Source organism: Glandiceps talaboti, chromosome 4 (assembly GCF_964340395.1).
Source record: "Glandiceps talaboti chromosome 4, keGlaTala1.1, whole genome shotgun sequence".
NCBI classification, from domain to species: domain Eukaryota; kingdom Metazoa; phylum Hemichordata; class Enteropneusta; family Spengelidae; genus Glandiceps; species Glandiceps talaboti.
In genome coordinates, this window is record NC_135552.1 from 26,317,693 (window position 1) to 26,343,850 (window position 26,158).

The 26,158-nt window shown below is 34.3% G+C and overlaps 2 protein-coding genes across 4 annotated transcripts in view; one reads left to right on the plus strand and one right to left on the minus strand.

Annotated features, from left to right (window-relative positions):
- Positions 1-26,123, plus strand: LOC144433820 (TBC1 domain family member 2B-like). 2 transcript variants are annotated; one of them, XM_078122189.1, is made up of 30 exons: positions 1-196; positions 2,457-2,539; positions 2,933-3,001; positions 4,445-4,519; positions 5,763-5,835; positions 6,310-6,378; positions 6,854-6,920; positions 7,708-7,849; positions 9,209-9,349; positions 10,597-10,629; positions 10,784-10,829; positions 11,248-11,372; positions 11,912-12,046; positions 13,571-13,670; positions 14,544-14,660; positions 14,983-15,089; positions 15,732-15,817; positions 16,344-16,446; positions 17,094-17,205; positions 17,529-17,615; positions 18,290-18,354; positions 18,905-18,980; positions 20,028-20,123; positions 20,674-20,739; positions 21,071-21,129; positions 21,767-21,910; positions 22,124-22,190; positions 22,330-22,509; positions 23,972-24,049; positions 24,555-26,123. In XM_078122189.1, exons 1-30 carry the CDS (start codon positions 17-19, stop codon positions 24,645-24,647), a joined length of 2,874 nt encoding a protein of 957 aa, XP_077978315.1. In that variant the 5' UTR covers positions 1-16; the 3' UTR covers positions 24,648-26,123. The 2 variants fall into 2 exon arrangements, with proteins under 2 accessions (XP_077978315.1, XP_077978316.1); XM_078122190.1 differs by having other exon boundaries at positions 9,209-9,331.
- The window catches only part of LOC144433821 (uncharacterized), a 36,270-nt gene that overhangs the window by 9,627 nt on the left and 485 nt on the right, over positions 1-26,158 (minus strand). The window contains exon 2 of one of the 2 annotated variants that reach the window (XM_078122192.1): positions 943-998. The exons of the other annotated variant lie outside the window; for it this stretch is intronic. The gene's annotated coding sequence lies outside the window, so the exon portion shown is untranslated. The remainder of the gene's footprint in view (positions 1-942; positions 999-26,158) is intronic. 2 annotated transcript variants of the gene reach the window in all.

The window sequence follows — 26,158 nt, forward strand, 5'->3', positions numbered from 1 at the left end:
ATCACAGGAAGAAAACATGGCGTCTGGGGGGAGGCAGGGCGGACCTAAACAACCAGTCCGAGAAGTACCGACTGCCACATTGATTTGGTTCGATGATGATGTCAGTGATATTAAGGAAGATACAAGGAAGGTTGGAGAAGGAGACCAACATTCCAAGCACAGCGAGGAAAGGACAGAGGGTGAATCGATAAAACAGGTAATGTAACTCGTTTGTCAAATTTTGAAATAAACACAGGGAAGCTCGAAATAAATGTAGTAGAAGTGGGCGGTGATCTTTTAATAACTCTGGATCTAAACATAGGTTCGAGATATCCAGTCATCATACAACGAAAATAAAAGTAATCCTTCAAAACCGTTTGACAGTCGCTATTATAAAATCAGTTTTTTTTATTACACTTAAACTTTTGTCCAATCAAATTACACTTTAAGACATCACCATAGTACTGACAGTGTAAACTTATATCGCACTGTTTACTCTAAACCGTCTGACATTATAATTTATAGTGCAAACTTACCTTTACCAGAGCTGAATATTCCATTTTTAAAGCATATCAATTGATTTACACCCATTTCCTGTGTCATTGTTCTAACAGCTGCATTAGTGTTGTTTCATAAAAATAATTGTTGATGTAAAGTTACATGTCAAGATGATTTATATAAATAAATTCACCTTCAAAGAGAAAGGCAATGATTTTTTACAAAACACACTTGAAGTTTACCTTACAGATGGTAAAACACTTAGTTATATTGATGTTATGGTATTGTTTATTGTGAACATTTTTTTCAAGGTGGGGTGGGGGGTGGGGTGTCATCAATCTGATTAAACTGTGGTGTGATGAGCTTGGTTTCTTCAAGATAATCACTTCCAGAACAATAAAATTGGACCCCAATGACAATAAACAAAGGATAGAGAAATAAAGAAAGAAATTGAGCCATATTCACCACAGCAGATTTTATCAGATTGGGGTGTCATCTGACTTCACATATTGGGGTGTCATCTGATTGCACAAGTATATAAGATACAAGACAACAATGAGTGCACTGCTAGGTAGACATACATAATTATGAATGTACGTAGAATTCTAACAAAGTTTTAGAGCTATGTCATGTCTTGCATCAAAATTCCCCCTTTCAATAAATGTAGAGGCACATCTAGCAGAATATGGATAAGTTGCTTTCAAACATCAAAAAAGAAAGAATGCATAGCTTGCAGATAGCTTGCAGTTTGGTTGTTTATAAATAAGACATATGGAATGAGTATGGAAAATATGGAATATGCTGTCGTATGGTGGTAATGATAGTTTACTTAGGCCTAATAATAAAATTGTGTGGTTCCAATTACACTCAATTTTAGAATAGGTGGGGTAGGTAGATTTTTTTATTTTATTTTATTATATTTTTTTCCAGTGTGAGTGTCTAGTTGAGGTTTTCCATTGTTTTCCAAATGGTCTCTGTGTTGTTTATTTCTTCCTATCAGATTTACAGCCATTACAGATTGGAAAAACAGTTTTAGAGTGTCTTTTTAAGTTGATGGCAGTTTCCTCTTCTACTATTTCTTGCAAGACTTCACAATTTTTGCGATTTTTTTTTTCTCGAATATGTACAAAAAAGTTTAGGGTCGGCAGTGAAAAGCTTGGTGGGGCCGGGTAACCGGAACCAAACAATTATTTTTTTTAGACCTTATAAAATAATTAAATCATGGTCTTGCTGTAAAAACATTTATAGAGAAGTTCTTAGGCATTTCAGGGTGGTGATTTCCTGGTTGAAGTTCACACAGGGCAGTTCCTGTCTGTGCATACAACATAATCACATGATAATCACATGATAATCACATGATGAAATGGTACAAAACTTCCTGTGGAGACTGGTATTCAAGATAACCTATCACAGGAAACTTACAAAAGAGACCATGTATACAATTTATAACACATATGTATTCATGTATTGGTTTTAATTTTTGCTGATTTAAGATTAGAAATGTAGGTAGTATGATAGTGTAAAAATTATTTTTCACTTGGATTGTGGGTTTTATTTCAATGGAAGATTGCAGTTATATTTGTTAGAATATTGAAATATTCCATTTGTCTTTAGTAGAGTAATTAAATTATGTTATTATTTTTCTGTTTTTCATAATTCTAAATATCTATGCATATTAATCTATATTTAATAGTGCATAGAATCGTCAAATTCTAAATGTATGCAAGTGTTTAAGTCATGTTGGACAATGTGACCCCCTCCCCACCCCCTCAAATCTGGATCTGTGTATTCATTTTTGTATTAAATTTGAATATCTATAAACAAAGTGTTCAGATTCCATGTCTTTTTCCTTTTTGTGTTGAGATTTCTGTCTAAACTGTGCCTTCTTCATAGCAGGCTGCTTGTGCTAATCCAAATAAATTCTTTTATCTCTACTCTTGTCATATTATAAATATAAAACCCATTCTTGTATATTACAGGATGATGCTTCAAAGCCAAAACTGTGTGGATACCTCAATAAACTGGGAGCAAAGGGTTTGATAAAATCTTACAAGACAAGATGGTTTGACATTTTTGTATTTGTCTTGATTTACTCTATATATTTAATCCTTCTTTTATTTTTTCTCCTTTCATGTTGTTACTGTCTGTATTTGTATTAAACAATGCAAGATTTGCCCCATAAATAACAATGTTATAGTGACTAACACTTTCAGTGTAAATATAATAGCAAGAGTGGCAGAAGTAAAGCATTAATACTTGTATATGTTGTAGAAACCATTTGTAAAACTATAAAATGGGTGTCAAGCTAGATTCCACTAAACATGCAGTTAATATCTACTTTGTATGAATGTATTTAAAACTACAAGTTATCAATAACACCAGTTTAAAAAAACTAATAACCTGTTTTAGTATATATTTGTGACTGAGATATATTTATTAATCTCTCTCATCACAGGTTTATATATGACCAAAGAAGATGTCATCTTTATTATTACAGAACACCCAATGATTATGCACCCTTAGGGTAAGAAATGCACTTATGTTGTTTTCTTTTACATTTTAGAGGCCTTCTGGGGTGTTCACTGTTTGGAAAAAAATCAGGGCAGGTTTTGAAAAAGACAAAAATTGGAGCGAGAGACTATAAGTTATAGAATTGTGCTACAATACCACTGCACGATAGTTTGCCATATATTTAATGACCCTAACTGAACAGCTGGTCTGTAAACACCTGATCAATATCAACTTGTCTGATAAAAACAAAACGAAAAATAATGACTCAAAACATAATATTTAGTACTATTATTAACCAAAATGCCATTAATCTTTCTGTAATCAGTCAATGTGATAAATAAAGGTTTATTTTTACATATATATACAAATGTACCTGTAGAAGTTATTTTGGTATTTCACATATTATGCCTTGTAAGTTGTAGTTTCTAATTATTGGGTACAAGTGAATCTGAAACATCCATTTCTCTACCTTATCTGTACTCAGCTAAGTTGACATTGTAAATGCTTTATTGACCTTAAGTGACCTTAAGTGACCTTACTAAGGGTGAACAAACAAACCACTTTGCAATGAATAAAGTTTACATTAGTTTGTAGATATGACATGTTAGGACACCCACATGCATTGGCCTAAGTTTCTCAAAAGAAGACGACCAAGGATGGTGGAACAACACAATGTAACTTACCCTCTTGGTTTATTCACATATATACTTGGAAAAGGTCTTTATTTTGAAATAAAAAATCATACAGTGTTATTTGTAGCTGCAAAAAATATTTGGTGTATGAAAATCTGAATTCTCACTATCTGTAATAGTATTTTACCTCATGCTAGGGGGTTAAACCCTGGGGGAAGGGGAGGGGGAGGGGATTACCACTGGCCAGGTCTGGTAGGGGTGTGTGGCCAATGCCGTCAACCCCAGACCCCATTTTAGACCCATTTTGACCAAAAAACAATACCCCATTTTAGACCGTTCAAATTTTTAGAAAACCCCATTGTAGACCAAAATACATATTATCACTGATATGAAAATGTCAAAGCGAATTAGCTGGCGGAAATTCCGAGGGAAATTCCTGGAAATTTCGAACTAGTTGAGATTTTCTTAAGTGGTTCCTTCCAGGACCTCATTTTAGACCAAACAAAATTGAAAATTGTGTAAAGTGGACCCCATTTTAGACTCCTTATCTCTAAAAATACAGTACCCATGTTAGACCAAAGGGTGAAAAACCCCACCCCAAAGGGCGGCACATATATGTATACCCAAACTATTAAAACTAGAACAAGAAGGTTAGCTTATTCAATGTATGCCAACAGTAATGCATGTGTAGTGTGTGGAGTGGACGTTCTGGTGTTGACCCAGAAATTGAATGTCCAGTTATTTTTATGATGTACCTTGGCAGTAAAATTGTATTTAGGGTACCCAGCATTAATGACATATTTCTTTGTCTTATCTGTATTCAGATCAATTGACATTGCCAATTCCTCATTGACCTTTGACCTTACCGAGGGTGAACAAACAAATCACTTTGAAATAGCGTAAGTATTACTGTTCTGTTTGTGTCATGTGTATGTGTTTATGTGGTGTATCCTTGTAGTGTGTAATATCAAAATGAAGGTTAGATAGCAAGCTACAAAAACAGACAATGTTTTGAGGTCAGTCATTTACAGAGGTTTAGATAAAGGTAGTCTAGTTCCTGATGGACCATATTTCGTGTGTACTTCATCACTGCCAGGGACCATATTACATGTGTACTTCATCACTATCCCAGTCTAGTCAATCCCATTGCTCGAGAACAGATATCTGTGCTCCTCCCTATGGTGTTCATATAAACATGATGACGTCGTTGTGTCCCCATGTGATTTTAGTTTAAATAGACTGGAGGTAGAGTCCTGGTTTGGACATTTACATATCATATCAGTCCTAGAAACATGAGAATGATGACAACAGCCTGTCAATTTGTGATGGATTACTACTGACATGCACCGTTTGCGCTTCGCCCACCATGGGGTTGAACCACATTTAATGCCTTGAGCAATGGGATTGACTAGACTGGGATAGCGATGAAGTACACATGTAGTAATGGTCCCTGTCAGGAATTAGACTATAAAAGTAGCAAAACTAAGTCATAATAGAGAATATGAGATATTGTAATATTAATTGTGAGAGTGAATATCCATGGAATCTAGATTCATGTCATACTAACTGGGTAAAAGTATGAAAAATTATGAAAAGCACATCCTGAAATTTTACTAACATTAAACTATGGGATGTTGTCATGAGACTGCAGTAAAAAGTTTAGAATCACTTTTCATATTTTTTAGTCATGATTTTGATAAGTTAAAATTTTACTGTATGTAAAGTAATATTTCACATAAGTACACTGTACAGTATAGAAATGCTTGAATTCATTGACTTTTTCTAGTCTCTGAGCAACCACTTTGTGAATTCCAATTTCGTAAATCTAATTGTGAACTCAAATGTGGTAGATTAACAACAATGCTGTGGGTTTATAAAAAATTTGGGTACTTTGCAGTAGCAAGAATAACTACTTAAGTACACACTCTTCATATACATTTCTAAGGAATTTGAATTCTACTCAACCATCATAAAAGGAGGAAACTTAACTATGATTCATGTCATGGAGTTTGCAAGTTTACAGATGTTACATGATGAGTAGTGCATGTGTAGATAGTGTAGAGATGATTTCAGTAACCTTCAGCTTACAGCAATGCCAAGATGTTTGTGCTTTAACACAGTATTTATCTCTCTCAATGACAGCACCAAAGATCGTGTATATCACCTACAAGCCAAGGACAACCGTACCATGATGTTTTGGCTACAAGAATTACAGGTTAGCATCAAAATTCAAAATTCTTTGTTCAATATTATGTGTTGTCAAAATCACGAAAAAAAAAACAGGGGTCCTCCTACAAATGTTCAAAATGGTATCAGAATTTTAGACTTGAATATGGGTGCCACGTAAAACTTAAAACAAATTGTTTACCATAGTTTCAATCATGCAAATTACTTACAGTTGATGCATTTGAATATGAACTCCATCTGAATTGTCATGACAATATGATTGACACTTGATCAAGAATAAAAATAAACATTTTGAAGTAAGATATGTTGCAGAAAACAATTGTCATGGTCATAAAGTTTGAATCAGTAAGATGTATTGTAAAGTGAAAAGTTTGTATCAATATGAATATGGTTATAATGACTGCATCGAATTGCAGATTTTGATTGCTTTATGAGATTCTGCTAGCTTCTTGTATATTTCACAATGATATGACATCACTTTATGTATTGTTTGTAATTGTAGGAAAGAAGACGAGAGTACAGTCTATTGAGGACAGCACAGTCCAAAGAAAGGAATGTATCATCTGTATTGGTAAGTAGGGTAATCAGGATTGAAATGATCAATGTCATTATTTCATTGATTGATACCCTTTGAAAATATCATGTGTGAATTCATCACACACACAGGGGGAGGAAGAGAGAGAGAGAGAGAGAGAGAGAGAGAGAGAGAGAGAGAGAGAGAGAGAGAGAGAGAGAGAGAGAGAGAGAGAGAGAGAGAGAGAGAGAGAGAGAGAGAGAGAGAGAGAGAGAGAGAGAGAGAGAGAGAGAGAGAGAGAGAGAGAGAGAGAGAGAGAGAGAGAGAGAGAGAGAGAGAGAGAGAGAGAGAGAGAGAGAGAGAGAGAGAGAGAGAGAGAGAGTTAGACTTATTGTGAATGTAATGTATTACATACTTAGTACTCTGTATGTTTCTAAAAACAATTCATAACAATTGCTCAAAAGTTTCAAAATATGAGAAGTCTAAGTGGTCACTTTATATACATGTAAACATATTTCTTTCACTTACACAGCGGCCATCATCAGGATTGATGTGTTCAGATGAACCAGTAAGGTTAGAAGTCCCACAGTGTATGTCTGGTAAGGCTACTGTTGTTTGTTACACCAGCCACTAAAATTATGGGTAGAACAGTCAGACACGATGGTAAACATAGATCTTCTTCTTTAATTATTACTTGCAGTGAAAAGTCATAAGAGAGCTATCATTTGGATAACAATCAAAGTTGGGCAAGCTAACTTTTACAATTTTTAGTACTCTTAGTTCTCGTAAGGATAACAGGGATTTCTAGTTTGGGCAAGAAAAGTCCAGTCAGACTTATTCCTGCCTTCAGTACACTTTTATTGAATATTTACCAACAAATGCAAAGAGTGTGATGATAAAAAGATTCGGGTAAAAGTGACGTCATCTCAAGAGGTTTCCCAACAAATCGTTACAAGAAGCCCCCAAAATGGCAGAACACATGTAAATGCAGTATGGTCACTTTACAAGATTTCCAAGTTGAATACGTGAATTAACTGATGTAGAAAATTGTAATGTAAGTTGATTGCAGTGATCACTCCTAGACTTAGTGTTTTAAAAAGTAGAAATTAACCTAACTGGACTTTCCCATTAATTGTTGTCCATGGCTGTTATAGTTGAGTTTTCATCAGCAGGACTAATTGTTCATCTACTGAAGCTTTGACAGTCGATACACATGAGTGAACCATACATGGGCAACCAGAAGCAGTTGGTCTGTTTGGATTCAGTTGTATAATGTGCCTCTCTAGAGGGCGCTGTCACAATGTGTTGTACTTTGTCATTCATATCATTCATGTTTATGTGCTGATGCCTGAATACTAAATACATTGTGAAATTGTTACATTGTAGCTCTTCCAGCTGTGACATCACAGGTAGAAAAACCCAGTGAGACAGTGGGTGAACAGACAGCTCGATCTCCAAACTTGTATCATTCTGGAATCTTCAACTTCTCATTGACCAACTGGAAAACAGAACTTAGAAACCAATTTCGGTAAGTTCAAAGTATATTGCATCATGATAGATTATTTAATGAACATAGTCATCTTTGACTGGTAAATTTGAAACAATTATAATGTTTCAGAGATATTAACAGTGAATAATTAACATCACATGATCAGAGTAGACAGCAATCTGATTAAAATCCGATGTGGTGAAAGCGGCTAGATGTCCTTATTTACCTCTATTCATCATGTTGTGACGTTTGTTTTGTTCGGAAGGCGGCGATCACTCCGAACAAAACAAACGTCACAACACGATGAATAGAGGTAAATAAGGACATCTAGCCGCTTTCACCACATCGGATTTTAATCAGATTGAGTAGACAGATCAGCAAGTCAAAATCATTTCAAATTTACTCTTCCAAAGTTGAACTCATGAAAAATATATTTTCCATTTATGGAAGTTGTTGTTGACTTATTACATAAGTGGGGCACATATACGCTCTTACAGAACAGCTCACATTTTGTCTTGAGATTTCCATGTAGCAGAAAACTGATTATTCTTTCACTTGCTTCGAAATGAAGTTTAATTTGTATAAATTGTATCTTGAAGTCTGCAACAGTTATGACTACAGTATAAAATATGTGTTGCTTTCCAAGTACAAATACTACAATTTGGTTATGTTTTCATAGTTATGTGTTGATATTTTGCACAAATAGTTGATTACCATTTAACCATTATAAATGTAGTGTCAACTCTGAAACAACACTTTTAGATGAAAAATTGAATTTTAAAGGACACACAGAATCACTCACATGACAAAAGATTTTAATTTAGTACTTGTTGTAAGAAGTAAGGCCTCTGAATATAAGTTTTATATTTTACCAACATTTCTCTTGTAAAATTATCATCTTCTTTTACTGTTTTGTTCAAAGTTGTCGTATGGCGGATATTTTCTTTATTCCAATTGCGATAAAAACATTCAAAGATACTTTCTGAATTTATCCCAATCAGGATTATGAATTTTTGAGTTAAAACGTTATCATTGATTTATCCCTATCCTGATCGGGATAAACAGATACAGTTATTTCAGATAAAATACTTTTCAAACATGTCTACTGAAATATTGCCCTGGACAAAATATGTCCGACCCCCTGGCTTTTTTGTAGGTCTTTGAGAGTAGAATCAATACATAGCCGTTTCCACATTCAGTCATAGTTACACACACCAGAGGGTTCAAAGACAATTTATCCTGCTTGGGATAAAAAATAAAAGTTTATCCAGAAAATCTTCCTGACTATTTACAGTGAGTTTCTATCATAAAAGACATTAATTTTCTCTTTAAGTTGTGATTCATCTCTGAGTCTAACAAATTTTGTACTGGACTATTTTATTTTATTTTCTCCTCTAGGTCAAGGTCACAAAATAATCAGACTCATGTAACATCGCCAAGACCACAGAGTCAGTTCTATGATTATGATGATGATGAAGAGTTTGTGATGGTAGAAGGTGACAAAAATGCAATGGAATCTATGTCCTACAAAAATAAATTGTGAGTTTCAATAAATTTTAAATGCTCTTTTTATTGTTTCCAAATTTAGTGGTATATGGAAGGTGTTTCTATGACAACATGACTGAATTAGAAGGCACTGAAGCTAGGCTTGATCATTATCATAGGTCAAAGGTCATGGGTTTATGAAAATAGTAGCAAGGGTTGCAATCTAGAGAGGTTGTCTGATTTAGGGGTTGACAATATACCATACCAGCTACTGAAGATCCAACCATTTTACAAATAGGCATTGCAAAAGGGTACCTCAGATTTGATGAAGTGAGGGCTAAACTTACTTCATCATGACCACTGATCACATGACCACTGATTACATGACAGTGCATGAAACGGTGAATAAAATGTATGTGAAAGAACTCTATTTTTAAAAGCACATCATAGTAGTGATTAGACTAGTCTTGCTGCTAGACGTTCAGGCTTTCTTTCGATACTATAAGCGAACGAAGTTCGCAATGAGGGCTTGCCCGAACAGTCTAGCTAATGTCATTTTCAGACCGGACATTCCATTGAGATTAGTGGGTTGGGCCATGTATGCATATATATACTTTAATATATTCAATCTCTGCATGTAGGTGTTGACAAACACATTTATGTCATTACTATGTCTTATCAGTTTATGGTAATTGTGTTTGATGATCCATGAGTGTGTAGATGTTGTCATTCACACATTTTAGTTAACGCATTGGTGGTTATTTTTACAAGCCCCTCCTTAAGATGAATATGCATGAAAAATTAGCTATTGTCCTCTGTTTGTGCTTGTCGCTAATACGGTTCTCTGATTTGCAGTTATTTATATCCTGCTGACATTTGCTAGACCTCGGATGTTCCATCCTCGATAGCGATGTTCGGGCGTGTGACGTATTCTATCGGAAGAACATCCGAGGTCTAGCAGATAGACTATGTGAAGACATGTTTTGATTACTGGTGGCCACTTATAAGACAATACAGCAAGAACAACATGAAAACTGAGCAGTAACTTCATATTTGCTGTCTCTATGCTACAATGCTCATTGGCCCTCACTTTCTGCTCCATAATGACTTGCAAACAGCACTCCTAGTGGCCAAACCATGAAATCTTTTCTCTTTCCTATAACCGAAATATGGCTTTTTGACATGTCTATTTTGGATTGGTGTATTATAAATATCAAATAGAAGTTTTCAAATGGTTAAGTATAATTAAATGCAGTGAGTGATATCTCTTTTTACGTATTTTACTTTAACTTGTATTTCAGAACAAAGGAAGGAATAGCATCTACATTAAAGAAGTGAGTGCAATATTTAATATTAATATTTTGATATAAATATTCAATTTGATAGAATTTGCCGATATAGGTCTGTTGACTGTATTGGTGGTTAATAGTACTTGCTGAGACAAGAATGTATTTTGACATGCTAAATAATGTTACTTTTTCATTACAGGAAATTTACACTACCCAAACCAGGAATGGAAAGTGAACATTCACAGGTAAATTATTACAAATCTTTTTCATTTTCTAGAGTTCTTTAATTTTTAGGTCTATTAAATAAAAAAAATTGTTGTAGTTATGTGTTTTCCAAATGGTCTCTGTGTTATTGGTTTCTTCCCATCATATGTACACAAACATTTTAAGTTGAGAATTAAGTTACCATGGTGATATTCGGTCACCCAATATCATAATTATATAAGTTGATAACCAATACAAGTATGCTGAAGGCAGATTTAGTATGACTGGACTTTTCATTTTATCAATTGAAACTTAGTTACAAATTTTAGAGGACTATGTATCTGTCTTTATTTATAGATGTAGAAACAGTACATAACCTTACTAAGAGAAGAAGTAGATGCTGTAGTCATAGTGATTTAAATAGTTGTGTTTTTTGTCTTTGCATGGTTATGAATGCAGTCTCTACAAATAGCCTTACTCAAGGAGGAGTTAGATGCTGTGGAGATGGAGGTCCAGGCTAGTAAAGAAGTTGTTGCCCTGCTACACAAACAATTAACAGCAGTGCAGTTAGAAAAAGACTCTTGGTAATTATTCAAAAACAGTGACTTTGTTCTTGCTTTGTTACATATTAAACCACAAACTTTGCAATAGCAATCATTCTCCTCTCTTGTTAACTTTGGTTGTATTGGTCTTGATTTATGCATAGCCCCTATTGTGTAGGGTCTATGATTTATGTGTCTACTGATACAACTAGAGTACATACCCATAGAATCACAAGGGCCCAAAGTTAATGTTTCCTTTGGCAGTCCCAGTGGGGGCTACTGCCTCTGAAATTGGTAGCCCAAGGATGGTGACCTGTACCTTTTGAACTGGAAACAGATAATCACCATTGTAAATATGAGTGTTATCAAAACACTATCATAACTGTAAATCTGTTATCTTCTATAGCATCACACAGTCAGCCAAGCCAAGTCTACAAGCTGCAAATTGTGGTAACCCAGCTCAAGACAAGAATTAGTGGTCTTAGGATGTAGGACTCCTATTAATTTCTAGCTCTGATCACTTTGTGACATTTCCATAGCATTTCAGTGTATTAATGATCTTTGTATTTACTTTGTTTTAGTGATGCTTACCTGAAATGTGACTCAGAGAAAGAGCAGGTGCTACTAATCCAACGGAAAGACAAACAACTGATTCAGTTAAAACAATTACTGGATGAATTCCGTGATGAAAGGGAAAATTTACAAGATCAGCTGAGGTAAGCACTTCATCAGAAAACTTTCACTCTCTTTAAAGTCAATATTCTCTGACAGATAACCTGTTTAACTGATTATAACATTTAAATCCTGCTGTTTGAACTCAATGATTTTATAATACAGTTATAGTCTATATTATAAGTGGAGCCATAAGGATTCAATGAATTCTTTGTAAGCCTCTGCCAAACAACTTTTTTCCACATCCAAAATTTTCTTGCTTATCTGACACTGGCCTTTATATTCAAAATATATTGTACTGTTATTACTGGTAGTACTAATAACTGAGAATATTACGGATTCTGTGTTGATTGTATGTGTATACTGGATAATACCATAACAGGTATACAGTGAATTGTTAATTGTTAATTAACCAATCAATGAACACTTTACAAAAGAGTTCAGTACAACACCACTATGTTCACCACATTTTAAGAATACTGAATATTTCAGAGAAAGATACATCAATTATTGTCCATAAAAAAGTCTTTTTCAAAGTAGATATTATCAAGTTGTTGACAAAATACCATTAGAATTGAGATTATGTAGGCAGTGTATTCTCTGTGTTTGTAGAGTTTTTCCATATAAGACCTGTGTCATGTGTGTGTTAGTGCATAGACCCTAAAACATGGTTAGTGTTAGTGTGAAGTTCAGGAATGGTGCTGAGCTGGACAGTTATCTCATGTCTCATTACCCCCTGTATTATCTATGGTTTAACAGCTAGAAATAATAGCATTGTTGCTTTCAAAGCAAACACCTGTTTTCACACTTTGCCTTTGTTTTGGGAAATCAACACTTGAAGTCCTATGCATATTTCAATGTACTCTGCTTGCATTTACTGACCTGGTGATACTCAATCACAGACAATGTACTCCATGAAGAAGACTGAAGTTGACAGGGTATTCAGGAAAATATGTTTTTTAGTTGAATTTTTTAGATCATTCAGTTTCTATTTGATTATGTATTGAATTTACAACATGGAAAATCATTCACAAGTTCTAAGTAATATAAAAAATTCTATGTTTTCATGCAATTGTAACATAAACAAAATGTGTTTACATGGTTCATAGACAGGGAAGGGGAATGTAACTGTCTATGCATGGATGGATAAAAACAGTAAATCTTGTTTATCTCACTTGGAAAGATTGAAATTGTGATAAATATGTGCTTCCAACAATACAAAGCAGTAGTTGAGCATAGATTAATGATGGAGGTATAATGGGAGCTCCATGGATTAATGTATTTGTTTCCAGTGTTTGAACTCTATCCAGTATATGATGTGACTGAATGGCATTTGATTTCAAAAAGGAAGTATATCTTCTGAAATTTTTTTAAACAATTCACACAGCTGCAAATATGAAAACATTGTGAAACGCTTTTGACTAGAACCTCTAGTTTTGTGCATCACTGCCCCTAGATGGTATAGTAATAGATTGGGACTGAATGTGGCAAGGTTGAGTTGGCCACAACAGTTCATCTTTGTGAACGTATTTGTATATATGTTGATTGGATGTTTCTTTACTTCACAGGTCATGTAAACTTGAAATAGAAACTCTGAAGGAACAGAATGCCATGTATTCTGAGATGCTGAAAGCAAAGGATGAAATTGTTGTCAGTTTAACCAATCAGGTGAGTGACAAAGTCAATGCACAATGGTTACACATTGGTATTCAAGCTAGGGAGTTGGGTTAGGATTGGATCAGGGATAGGAATAGGGATAGACTCCCTAGCTTAATTCAGATTTGTATTGCAGGCAGGAATGCAGAACATTGGTCTGACTTTATATATATACTACACATTTATATTCAAGCTAGGGAGTTGGGTTAGGATTGGATCAGGGATAGGAATAGGGATAGACTCCCTAGCATAATTCTGATTTGTATTACTGGCAGGAGTGTAGAACATTGGTCTGACTTTATAGATACTACATATTTATATTCAAGCTAGGGAGTTTGGTTAAGGTAGGGTTAGGGATAAGAATGGAGATAGACTCCTTAGCTTAAACCCGATTTGTGCAATTAGTAGACACTGTTCTCAATGAGTCCCACTACATTTTGTACATGCCAGAATGTTATGATGACATTTTGAAAGTGTTGCAAGTAATCAACCAATGGACATTCCCCAATATGCAAATACTGAATATGGTGCCAACCAATCAAAATGTGCAATTCATTTTGGTACATTTTCTTTTCAATGAGCAGGCCTTTGATGAAAGTGGCCACATATATACTACAATATTCCAATATTTGTGTGTTTGAATGATATATGAGAAGCCATAATGTGTCACACATATCTTACATATGCAATCTGTCACTCATGTCTTTTCATAACTGCTAATTTTGGCATAGAGGTTGATTGATAAATGTACAGAAAAACTAAATACTCCAAATAAAGTGACATTTTGAAGAATCGTAATTTGTATTCAAACTTAGTAATTTAAACCTCAAATTTGTAACCATGATGATAACCTTTAGTTTGATGTACTTTGTTAAATATGTGTAGATCTTTGAGTTGGAAGAAACCACTTCAGGTTTAGCCAGAGGAGAAAAGCCAAGATCAGCAAGTACAAACAGTGCACTGAAAGCCATGGAAGATGCTAAGGAAATTGAAACACTAAAGGTAAGAATAGCATATAAAATTATAATAAATTAGAGAGAAATAGCAGGAAAGAAGTATTTGTGATAACCCCCCAACCCCCCCCCCCCCCAAAAAAAAAAAAAAAAAAAAAAAAAAAAAATAGGTCAATCACTCTGCCTGAACATCATCTTGATTTGCCAAGTACTGGTTTTGTCCAATTTTTAGAAAATGTACAGTGAAGCCCGCTCACTGAATGTAGTAAGAAGTGGCACTATTTATCAATGGTACTCCAGTTGATCAGTCATGTTGTAAGCATCACATCATTTCTGTAATACTATGGTCTGATGTCATTCTTTTTTCCCAGGATTCATGTCAGGCCTTCCAAATGCAAAATAAATTCCTGAATAAAGAGATCTTAGAACTGAATCAGCTCAGAGAGAATGATATGACCAGAGAAAGAACACAGGCTGAGTAAGTGTTTTATAGCATACAGTCTAATGATGACAATTTCTAAGTATTGTACTTGAACTTTTTGAACTGAAATTACAGACTAAGGTATACATGTAGGTTGTGGTGTTTAATGAACTGAAATTACAGACTAAGGTATACATGTAGGTTGTGGTGTTTTTTGAACTGAAAGATTTGTCATCATGTACACACTTTTAATCACTACATATTAAACAGAGTCACACAGGACACAAAATGGCCGACTTTAGGTTTATGTTGTTTCCGTATGTTGTTATGCTGTACAACACCAACAACACTAATGAGTTTTTTATTGTTGTAAATTTGCAGTCTTTATGCAATCAAAAACAAGACATCACATATTTTGGACAAAGAAAAATAGGGTGATTGAAACTAGATCGCAGATGGAAAACGTTTTTGAATAAACTTCTAGTGGTCTGTCAAAATTGATTTGTATGTATTTGTTCTGTGTATTTCTATTTTTTTGTGTTACATTTGACATGGGTATAAAACAGTAAACATATTTTTTTTCGATTTTGCAGCATAGCTGCTTACCATGATATTAGCATTACTATCAACAGTTAAACCTTCCTAAGTACCACGGTGGCATTGTTCATAATTATCTCTTTTTTGAACTTGAATTTGTAGAAAGTCTGCACTGAAAGAAGCAGAACTAATGAGAATTCAAAGTAAATATTTCCTGCTGTTGAAGGAAGTGGACAGACCTAGAAGAGGTAGGTAATTTCTGTATGCAGGTTTGATAATTAACTCAGTGCTTTTGCTAAGGTTGGGGAACCCTGAGAACATAGGGGAAATATTTTAAAATATGCAAAGCTTTCTGTACTTTGTACCTTGTATCATAATTTTGGTGGCAACCGTGGTAAAATACTGTAGGAATGCACATTTATTTTACCTGCTAACGAAAAAACTAAAGACATTTTCAGAATTCATTGCGAAGATGGGCTTGATGAATTTCATATGTTAACAGGAAAAGTGCCTTGAGAGATGGTAATGTCATTGTGAATTTTATTTACTGGTACTAACCAGAAAAGTGCAGTGTGTTGTTACACTGAATTTCACATGCTAACCTATAAAGTGTTGTCACACTGACCTGTGGATCGAACAGTATAACCTGTGAAAGGAGATTGTTCTGAACTCATCACAAAACTATCCTGACACCAAAATTCAATACTACAAACAATTCCATTGTCTACCATTTGCAAGGTGATGATTCCTAACATTATTCCATTGTTTTTTCAGAGGGTGTCTCTGGGCCAAATGATGACATGGTCTCTAGATTATTAGAGGAAGCACTTGACACTGATACTTCTGACACTATTCAAAGACCACCTGGCAGATTTAGGTCAGTATATACAACGTCATTCATGTACTCAGTAGAATGAAGTTTGCATCTTGCAAATCTCAAAATTTGAAGAAAAAAAATGCCTTTAAAAGTAAAAGATAAAATTTTCAATTTTAGACTATATGACCCCATCATGTATCCTGTATATTCAACCCATAATGTTAGAACAAAGGTGAACTGGCAGTTATGTATATTACCTGATTCAGCTGCACACCAAAACATGTCATTGCCACTATGCTACCTAGCATTTAATTAAGCTAGCAAACAGAAAGTTTGACAACACATGTTGACCTGAACAGATGAAACATTACTTGTAAGTAATTAGAACTATTGATTGTGACAGAAGAACTAATTATAAAGTATGTTTGCTGACCCAATGAACATATTTAAGGACACCAAAAATAATTTTTCATAATGCTTAATGTGCTGTTGGGTAATGTGTCCTAAAGTTTACCTGTAGGCAATATTTAAGAATATCACCACAAAGAGTAAGTAATTTATATGTAACAAAACTCTCTCAAAAAATACTTCAGTTTCACCTAATGCAGCATCAGTTGACAACACATAGAATGGTTATTACACTGTAACTTTTAGTGTTTGCTTTTACTATTGTCAGAAGAAAGACATCTAATATTTTTATTTTCCAGTCGCCATGATGATTATGACAGGTATGGATTCAGTATGAAACTGGAGGGTGCTGATGAAGATTCTCTGGTTTCCAGGGCAACAGATTTACAAAGAAGATCTGATGAAATTGCTGTAAGTTTTTCTGTATATTTCAGTAGAAAAAGACTTCCTCTCTAAGTTGACTAATTATTGGATAAGTTTTTTCAACCGTTATAGACAAGCGATAATTTTGCACCAACATTCACATATAAAAAATGTTATGCTCTATTTCTTGTAACAATTATAGAATTTTCTTTGGGTTTTGAAAGTTAGGAGTCGAAAGATTTCTTAGATCGACAACATTTACTTATGTACTGCTTTTATTACATAATACTGTACACGAAACTGACATTCATTGTGGAATTTGATAAATGTCAAACATACTACATTTCGTCATATTTTTACCCTATCCACAGACAAGGATGATGGACTTGGAAATGTCAACCGGAGTGAAATGGGAAAACTATATTGTTGCTCAACAAAACAGACCATTTACAAGATCTGTAAGTAAAAACTTGTTCCAATAAGATCATAACAGTTTCTTGATCATGAGATATTACTATAGGGAAAACATGCTACAGGCAAACAAAGATAGCCACAGACTAAATTTAAACTACAGTTGTGTGTGGTAGATTACACAAGAACAGTGCCTTGGTTATATGAGTTTAATCGAGATAGTGTAAACTCCAAATGAGGTTGGATGTACAACAACTTGAGGAAAACTTGCTATCAGAGAAGCCACCCATCATTGAGTGTAGTTTACATCCACAACCATTGATAGCTTAAATCAACAATGATAGTTTTACTTTGTGTCTGTGTATTATCGTACTTCATCTGCCATTGTCTACAGACTGAAAATTTGAATCCTTGAATTAATGTGAATTTTGTCAATTTTGTGAATGTTGATTATGTCATGTCATTCTTATGAATCAAAATCAGTGTTTTTGATAGAAATAGATTAGCCGAGTGGTGTTTCATTACTCTTGACTTCAGGTGGTTATTTTGTCAGAATGTTGATGTGGATAACATTGATGTTACAAACCATTATCAAACAGTGTGATTCAAAGTTGTTATACATCTATCTGTAGTTCATGTTTATGTCTCCATGTCTGCATTACATTTCAGTTGTATTGTTTGATACATTTTCCATAAATCTTTGTTGTGTTTGCACTTTCAGCCAGAATTAAAATCTCTGATCAGGGCTGGTATTCCAAATGAATATCGGGATAAAATCTGGAAAGGGTAAGTGCCATTGCCAAAAGAATGTTTTCAAACCTGAAATTTACAAATTGTGGTTCATTGTCGTGAATGACTTAGGAACCCCCTGGGGGTTTTCCACAACACCAAACATGGTCAAAATTATTCAGAAGCATTTCTTAACCTTCATGTTTTAAACAAGATCTTGTAAATAGTAGCAATTCTTTTGTTCAACTTAAAGTCTGATTTTCAATATGTGTATGACTTGATAAATTTGAAACTTTTCTCTGAACATATTTCAAACTTCTCATGATAGCATAAAAACTGTAATCTAGTAAATTTAAGATTCAACTCAAAAGAGCATTTGCTCCATACCGTAATCATCGTGGTTTTCAAGGGAGTGGCTAGGTTAAAAATGCCAGGTCAGTCTGGACATATTAGTTCAATATCAACAACCTCAGACCACTACTAGTAGTTAGTGGTCTGAACAACAACATAAGACTGTGTCATGATATCAAACAATGACACTTCAAAATTTAAATTATGATATTTTTGTTTTTGTATATTTCATATTTAAAAAATTTGCCAAATGTAGTTGTATTGAACTGAGAATGAAGCTTATCAAGGAAGCGAAAGGAGAGGAATATTATCAAAATTTACAGGATTCCAAGGTAAGAAGTGTATCATTTGTCACAATAATATCCCAACTTCTTACACCTGTGTTAGTCCATGTACTACAATGGGCTGTTATCAAATGTCATGGAAGTGTAGTATACCCCTGATGATGCTGATGATGAGATGTTTTTATTTTTTATTTTTTTTTATTTATTTTTTTTTATTTCCAAAACAACTGCAAGACAATACAAAGGTAAACAATACATTACAGAGAAAACACAGGACGTACAAATGGAGAGGGGGGAGAGGGTTAGTTAACTTAATTAAATAAATTAATACATGGGATTGGAAATAATTACAATTGATAAAGAATAATGTTGATGAGATGTTTACAAAACTTTGAGATTCACTTCCAAGAAATGTTTTGACATTATGAGTAAAAATAATCATTTTATACGGTGAACCGTGAGTTCATGAATCTTAAAACCTCAATGTTTACTATGTTGAACTGCTTGTATGCTACGACCTCTGTGATTCACATTACTTTTATTTGGTGTTTTTATCAAAGCCCATACAAATGTAAATCTCAATTAGGTCTCAGTACTTTTATCTGGGTTTTCCTCCAAAGTTATGAGATAACGTAAGGAAAACATTAAATTTTGTAAATTTTACTCATCTAAGAGTTTGTAAAACCTTATCAAAATGTTGAATGCAGGAGAAGTCTTTGATAATGCAGATCCAAAAGTCTTTGATAATACAGATTCACAAGCCTTTGATAATACAGATCCACAAGTCTTTGATTATACAGATCCAAAAGTCTTTGATAATACAGATCGACAAGTCTTAGATAATACAGATCCACAAGTCTTTGATAATACAGATCCACAAAGTCTTTGATATTTTCTCTCTTGATTCTGGTGATATTCAACTTACTTTGAGTGATTCATTTGAATTTTTTGATGATTTAAAAAAAAAGAAATCAGACTCATTAATTAAAATCATTGTTTCTGTTGGGATTAACTAATCCTATAAAAAGAATAAAATGATATGATGTGCTTGTATTGGTGTATTCTTTGACTAATAATGTATTGTTAATTTCTCAGCTTTTCAAGCTACAGCCATCAGCTAAACAGATAGAACTTGATTTGCTGAGAACACTGCCCAACAACAAGCATTATGAAAATATGGATTCTGAGGGGGTAAGTATACATTCCATTCTTTGTACATGCATCACTGAAGTGGGAGTAACTGCTACTGATGGTCGATGTGTAAACTGAATCTGTTTCAGGCATATTTTAAGAAAATGACTTGATTGAAAGCCTTTTTGTTAAAGCCCCTTAAATGCTTTCCAGCATACATGTAGTAGTCAATATTAACCATTTCAGCATTCTCGCAAACCAGAGCTGTTTATTTTTTCCTGGCGGTACGTCTTAGACAGTGCCGTTAAAGAGGCTGTGGTTTACGAGGATGCCATCTGAGTAACAATTCTGTTATCTCAGCTACAAATACACTGTCAGGCATAAATAATGTATTACTTACTATACATGCCATGGTCTTCCCTTAAACCCTGGTACAACAGTATGTATAATTATTGAGAATTGCCACAATTACCAGGGTAAGCTATAAATGTGCAGTACAGATTCGTGTCACCTGTTATATGTCCATAGTACATACCTAACTACACATAATTACTGCATGTACACTTTCAACTTTTAATGCTGATTTATGTCATAATATCATTGTATGTAGATTCCCAAGCTGCGGAGAATATTACTTGCCTATAGTTGCCATAATCCAGATATTGGGTACTGTCAGGTAAGGGTACTTACTTGTTTTACTTACTGATTGGTGAGTTGGAGTGTATGTTAGTCTGAAAGTCAGTGACAAACTTGTCATCACCAAGAATAAATCCTTTATAGATGGCAATGCAGTCTTAAATTTGCAACTTACTGCTAAAGGTTTTTGCATCATTTTCATTTTGATACCACAAATAATTCATAATTCTAATAATTCTGAATTTTCAAGAACATTTTGACATTAATACTTACATAGCATATACTTTGAAATTGGAAACTGTTCAGTGCTTCCAAGGTTTATCTGATGTACATGTATGATTTATCTTTTTATTTGTATTCTATACTTACAGGGGTTGAATAGAATAGCAGCCATTGCTCTGTTGTTTTTATCAGAAGAAGATGCATTCTGGTAGGTCCAAACTAGTGACACTTTGTGTGAACTTGTGGGACTTGAAAAAATATTTGAATGTGGAATGTTATCTTTATTTCAAATAATACCTTAAGACTTTTAAATGTTCTTCCCCAAGTAACATTATCTTTTAATGAGGAAACACCAATATAAGAAATAAAGTAATTTTCTTAGCAATCAAGCAGAAAATTACTAGTATGTGATGTGAAATCATGAAATGACTCTCCAGAACCCAAAGTTTACAAAAATATCTCTATATCCTGAAGTAGCATTCCTCTTTAGATAGTGTCAAATAAAACTCCTGTTAGTGTGCCCAAAACTCCCTGTCTGTTATCTATACTTTTAAAGAATTCAAATGTATGTTGACATCTCAACATCTTGATTTACATGTAAGTAGCATATTTTGTGGCAGTTCAAAAGAGTACAGTTTGATTTATTTCATGGAGTAATAACCATTGACTGTTAGTAAAGGGGAGGTGTGTGCGTGTGTGTGTGTGTGTGTGTGTGTGTGTGTGTGTGTGTGTGTGTGTGTGTGTGTGTGTGTGTGTGTGTGTGTGTGTGCATGTATATCTACAGTTCATTTAAGATTTTGATGATATTTTAAGATACTGACAAAGTGATTTGATTGATATCTTAGGTGTTTAACAGCAATCGTAGAACACATACAACCCAAAGACTATTACAGTAAAACACTGATTGGATCACAGACAGATCAAAGAGTCTTCAAAGACTTACTAGCTGATAAAATGCCAAGACTTAGTGCTCATCTTGACCAATACAGGTAAGTACAACCCAAAATCGTACTTCCTTGCTCCGGAATCATGTTTTGTATTAGTTCTGAACTCAAAGTGTAAATAAATATTTCAGCTAAATCACTCAGTTAGTTACAGCTGGTGTAGTTTTGGTATTCCTTGATGCTGCCTTAAGATGTTCCATATGACAACTGAAAATGAAAGTATTGAAATAATTAACTTTCATGTATTTGTTTTTACAGTGTGGATCTTTCACTTATCACTTTCAATTGGTTTCTCACAGTATTTTGCGAAACCGTTCCAACAGAGGTAAGTTTTTATTTTATTGTGTATATTTTTTTGTTCTACTCAAAATGATGTCAGATTTCATATCTCAGAGCAACATTGATATCAGCTGATATATATGTTACTAACATTGTACATTTAATCTCTGTATTATTCCCATCAGACCATGCTGAGAATCTGGGATAGCTTTTTGTATGAAGGCAACAAGGTGTTGTTTCGATTTTCACTGGCTTTCTTCAAAGTTTGTGAAGAGGATATCTTGAAGATACCAGATTACATGGCTATATTCAACTATCTCAGACACATACCAATGAAGATGACAGATGTCAGGAGAATTGCACAAGTAAGGATAATCTTATTAATATGTACACATTGTAACAGCTGCTCATAAGTATAACACCCTTGGTCGTTTAGAAAATCAACAAGTATTCTTTGATGATAGCATTTGCATGTGAGTTTGCCCTGTATCTAGCACTCTTAGGACATGACCCTCTCTGAGTTTGGCCTGTATTTAGCATTCCGGACATAACTTCTCTGAGTTTACCCTGTATTTAGCACTCCAGACATGACCCTCTCTGAGTTAACCCTGTATTTAGCACTCAGGACATGACCCTCTCTGAGTTAACCCTGTATTTAGCACTCAGGACATAACTTCTCTGAGTTAACCCTGTATATAGCATTCCGGACATAACTTCTCTGAGTTAACCCTGTATTTAGTCCCCGCGGACGAAGTCCGGAACGGGGACTTATGGATTGGGTTCCGTCTGTGCGTCCGTGTGTCCGTCCGTCCGTCCGTCCGCAGCCGTTTCTTGGAGATGCCTGTACCGATTTTTTTCAAACTTGGTACAGGGGCAACATGCTATGGCATACATATGCACGTCATTTTGTTTTATGATACGATCCAATATGGCCGCCCAGCAGCCATTTTGTTTGTGAATTTTCCCTGTCTAAAGCCATAACTCAGACATGCTCACACAGATCTCATTCAGAGTTGGTATTAGGACAGTGTTCTATGACATACATGTGCATATCCATTTTCATTGTGATACGATCCAATATGGCTGCCTGGCAGCCATTTTGTTTGCAAATTTTCCATGTCCAAAGCCATAACTCAGACATGCTTGAACAGATCTCATTCAAAGTTGGTATTAGGACAGTGTTCTATGACATACATGTGCATATCCATTTTCATTGTGATACGATCCAATATGGCTGCCTGGCAGCCATTTTGTTTGCAAATTTTCCATGTCCAAAGCCATAACTCAGACATGCTTGAACAGATCTCATTTGAAGTTGGTATTAGGACAGTGTTCTATGACATACATGTGCATATCCATTTTCGTCATGATACGATCCAATATGGCTGCCTGGCAGCCATTTTGTTTGTGAATTTTCCATGTCCAAAGCCATAACTCAGACATGCTTGAACAGATCTCATTCAGAGTTGGTATTAGGACAGTGTTCTATGACATACATTTGCATATCCATTTTCATATTGATATGATCCCCCATACCCGACCAATCCTTTATTGTTGTAGGCATGTTCCATGTCCGACAAGCAGACACAACATATCTAAGTCTGTTTGATTTAGGTTCACAAGTGTTGTTGCGTGATCAGAGTAGTGCTAATTCCTTAAAACCCAATCATAGCGGGGACTATGTCATTCTCAATGGCTTGTTAGCACTCAGGACATGACCCTCTCTGAGTTTACCCTGTATTTAGCACTTAGCAGGACATGGCCGGACAGACTATTAGTTTCCTGACTGTTACTCATACAGATGCTACCAATTTCTGTCCATTACAGATCGCATTCCATGACTTGAATCCATTTCCAAGGAAACCAATCAACAACAGAAGAGCATATCACCTAGCGCAAGTGAAGGTAACGTTTATAGTAACGACAGTGTTTGTGCTATTTTATCTTGATATAAACTTTTTACCATTCCATCTTGGTTTTAAAACTCAAAACAACAACAACAACAACAACAACAACAACAACAACAACAACAACAGCTAAGTATGCAGCACACTGTCAGAATTGATGGTCAAATAGGGTTAGCATTAATTATCAATTTCTTTGTTTTTTTTCAAATGTGGATTCTCAAACCACTTACAGAATCTCAAACATAAATAATACCGTATTGAAACATGTTAGCGCCCTCACTCAGGCAAGAGCCCAGTGCTTTTGTGATAGCCATATACTTATACTTTTAATTTTTACAATATTTCTAAGTGTAATACAAACATCTTAAAACTGTCATGTAGTCAATTTTATATAAAACTTTACCATATTAATATAGTCATGCAATGTATCTTTGTAAACTGCAATATATTTAGTTCCTAGTCATAACTGATGTCCAATGTATACATTATTTTGAATTCTACAGGCAGAACTTGCTGAACTCAATGCAATTCGAGAAGAGTTTATCAGTCATCATCATGATGGTGGTGAAGATCTCTTTAGTGATGAAGATAACTAATCAGTTTCCATGGTGACACCTCACTTTATTATACAGTATTATTATAGGTTGTCTTCCTCTTTATATCGTTCATGCCCAGAACAACTTTTTGTACTTTTGTTTTGTAAATATATTTGTTGATACTCAGGGGTAGAATATATCACCATATCTGTTATCTTTTTTTTTGAGCACTTTCTACTTTTTGATCAGGGTAGCCTTTGTATTTTTATGTGTCTCATGACCAAGTCAACACCATAATTCATCGCTTTGGCAAATAAAAAAACCAAGATGCAAACTGAATTCCTACTTTTGATATTGTTGTACTGTTAGAATTCTTAAAGTTTGAATTTTGGTCATTTAACCTTGAAGACAAAGGTCAAGGTCAAAGGTCCAGTACCATTTTCAAAAAGAGGAAAACCGAATATTTCACATGCATAGTTCTATAATTTGGAAGTACTTTTAAATACTTTACAATGATCTGTACATAACAGGACTGTGATAGCACACACATACATACACCTTATTTTCAAACCAAACTTCTGACACTGACAATAAAGATTTAGTTTTCCAGGTGTTGCAAGACAGTGCAAAAGAAGCCAAACTCACAAAACAATATTGCTGATCAGAAAGAGTTCTTTTTCCATTGGCAAGTTTTGTTCTTAGTTTGGCAACTCTTTATTTTATTATTTTAAAAACACCTGGCCTGTATGCAAATAAGAACAGAATTAATCGCTTCACTCTCAAGACTTTTGGCAAATCCACTTTGTAAATATAATAACTTTTATATTCTGAAATTAACAGAAGAAACTAGTAATTATAGTATATAACTAGATGTATATTTCCTGACCAGATATTGCTCTGTTAATAGAGTAAAAGTGATGTCAGAACTTTTTGAAACCTTTTGAGTTGAGTTATACTGAGACCATCGTGTTTTCATGTGTGTTTTTGGTTATATTACATAACAATGCAGCAAAAGTCAAGATAGTATATACAAGACTTAAAATTACAAATCATATCCCGATCACCTTATCTTGATCTCATCATATGTCTTCCTTTTAATTACCATAAAATAAATGGAAAATAAACAGTATTCTCAGTTTGTAATTCGACTGTCAGTCATATACTGTGAATTCTTCCATGACAGATAATGTAACTTGTGTCTTCATGGCATATGCATTCAAACTTGTGTGCACAATTCTGTAACTTACAGTTTCTGTTTTACAGAATCAGATGTAAAAAGTTGTTTGAGAATGTCTTTCTTGACAGATGACAGTATAGTTTGAAATTTATAACTGATTGTCTCTGGTGCAATGGGTACTTTCTGTGTTTTGCAAATTTATGTACTTTTGTTGTAGAAATCTAAAATTAGACATGTTGTCGTAATTTTTTTTTGTCTACAAAATTTTGTATATTTTCATGTTTATATTTTTGAATATTGGCATGCAGCAATATGAAATACAAGATGCATTGTTATAATACACAGGTATTGAATAAAAGAAAACATGATACAATCGTGTACATAGTAGAATGAT

Coding starts and splice junctions, on each gene's coding strand:
- LOC144433820 (XM_078122189.1), top strand. CDS start 17: ATGGCGTCTGGGGGGAGGCAGGGCGGACCTAAACAACCAGTCCGAGAA. Junction 7,850..9,208: donor GAACTTAGAAACCAATTTCG/GTAAGTTCAAAG, acceptor TTTCTCCTCTAG/GTCAAGGTCACAAAATAATC. Junction 21,911..22,123: donor GCTCATCTTGACCAATACAG/GTAAGTACAACC, acceptor TTGTTTTTACAG/TGTGGATCTTTCACTTATCA.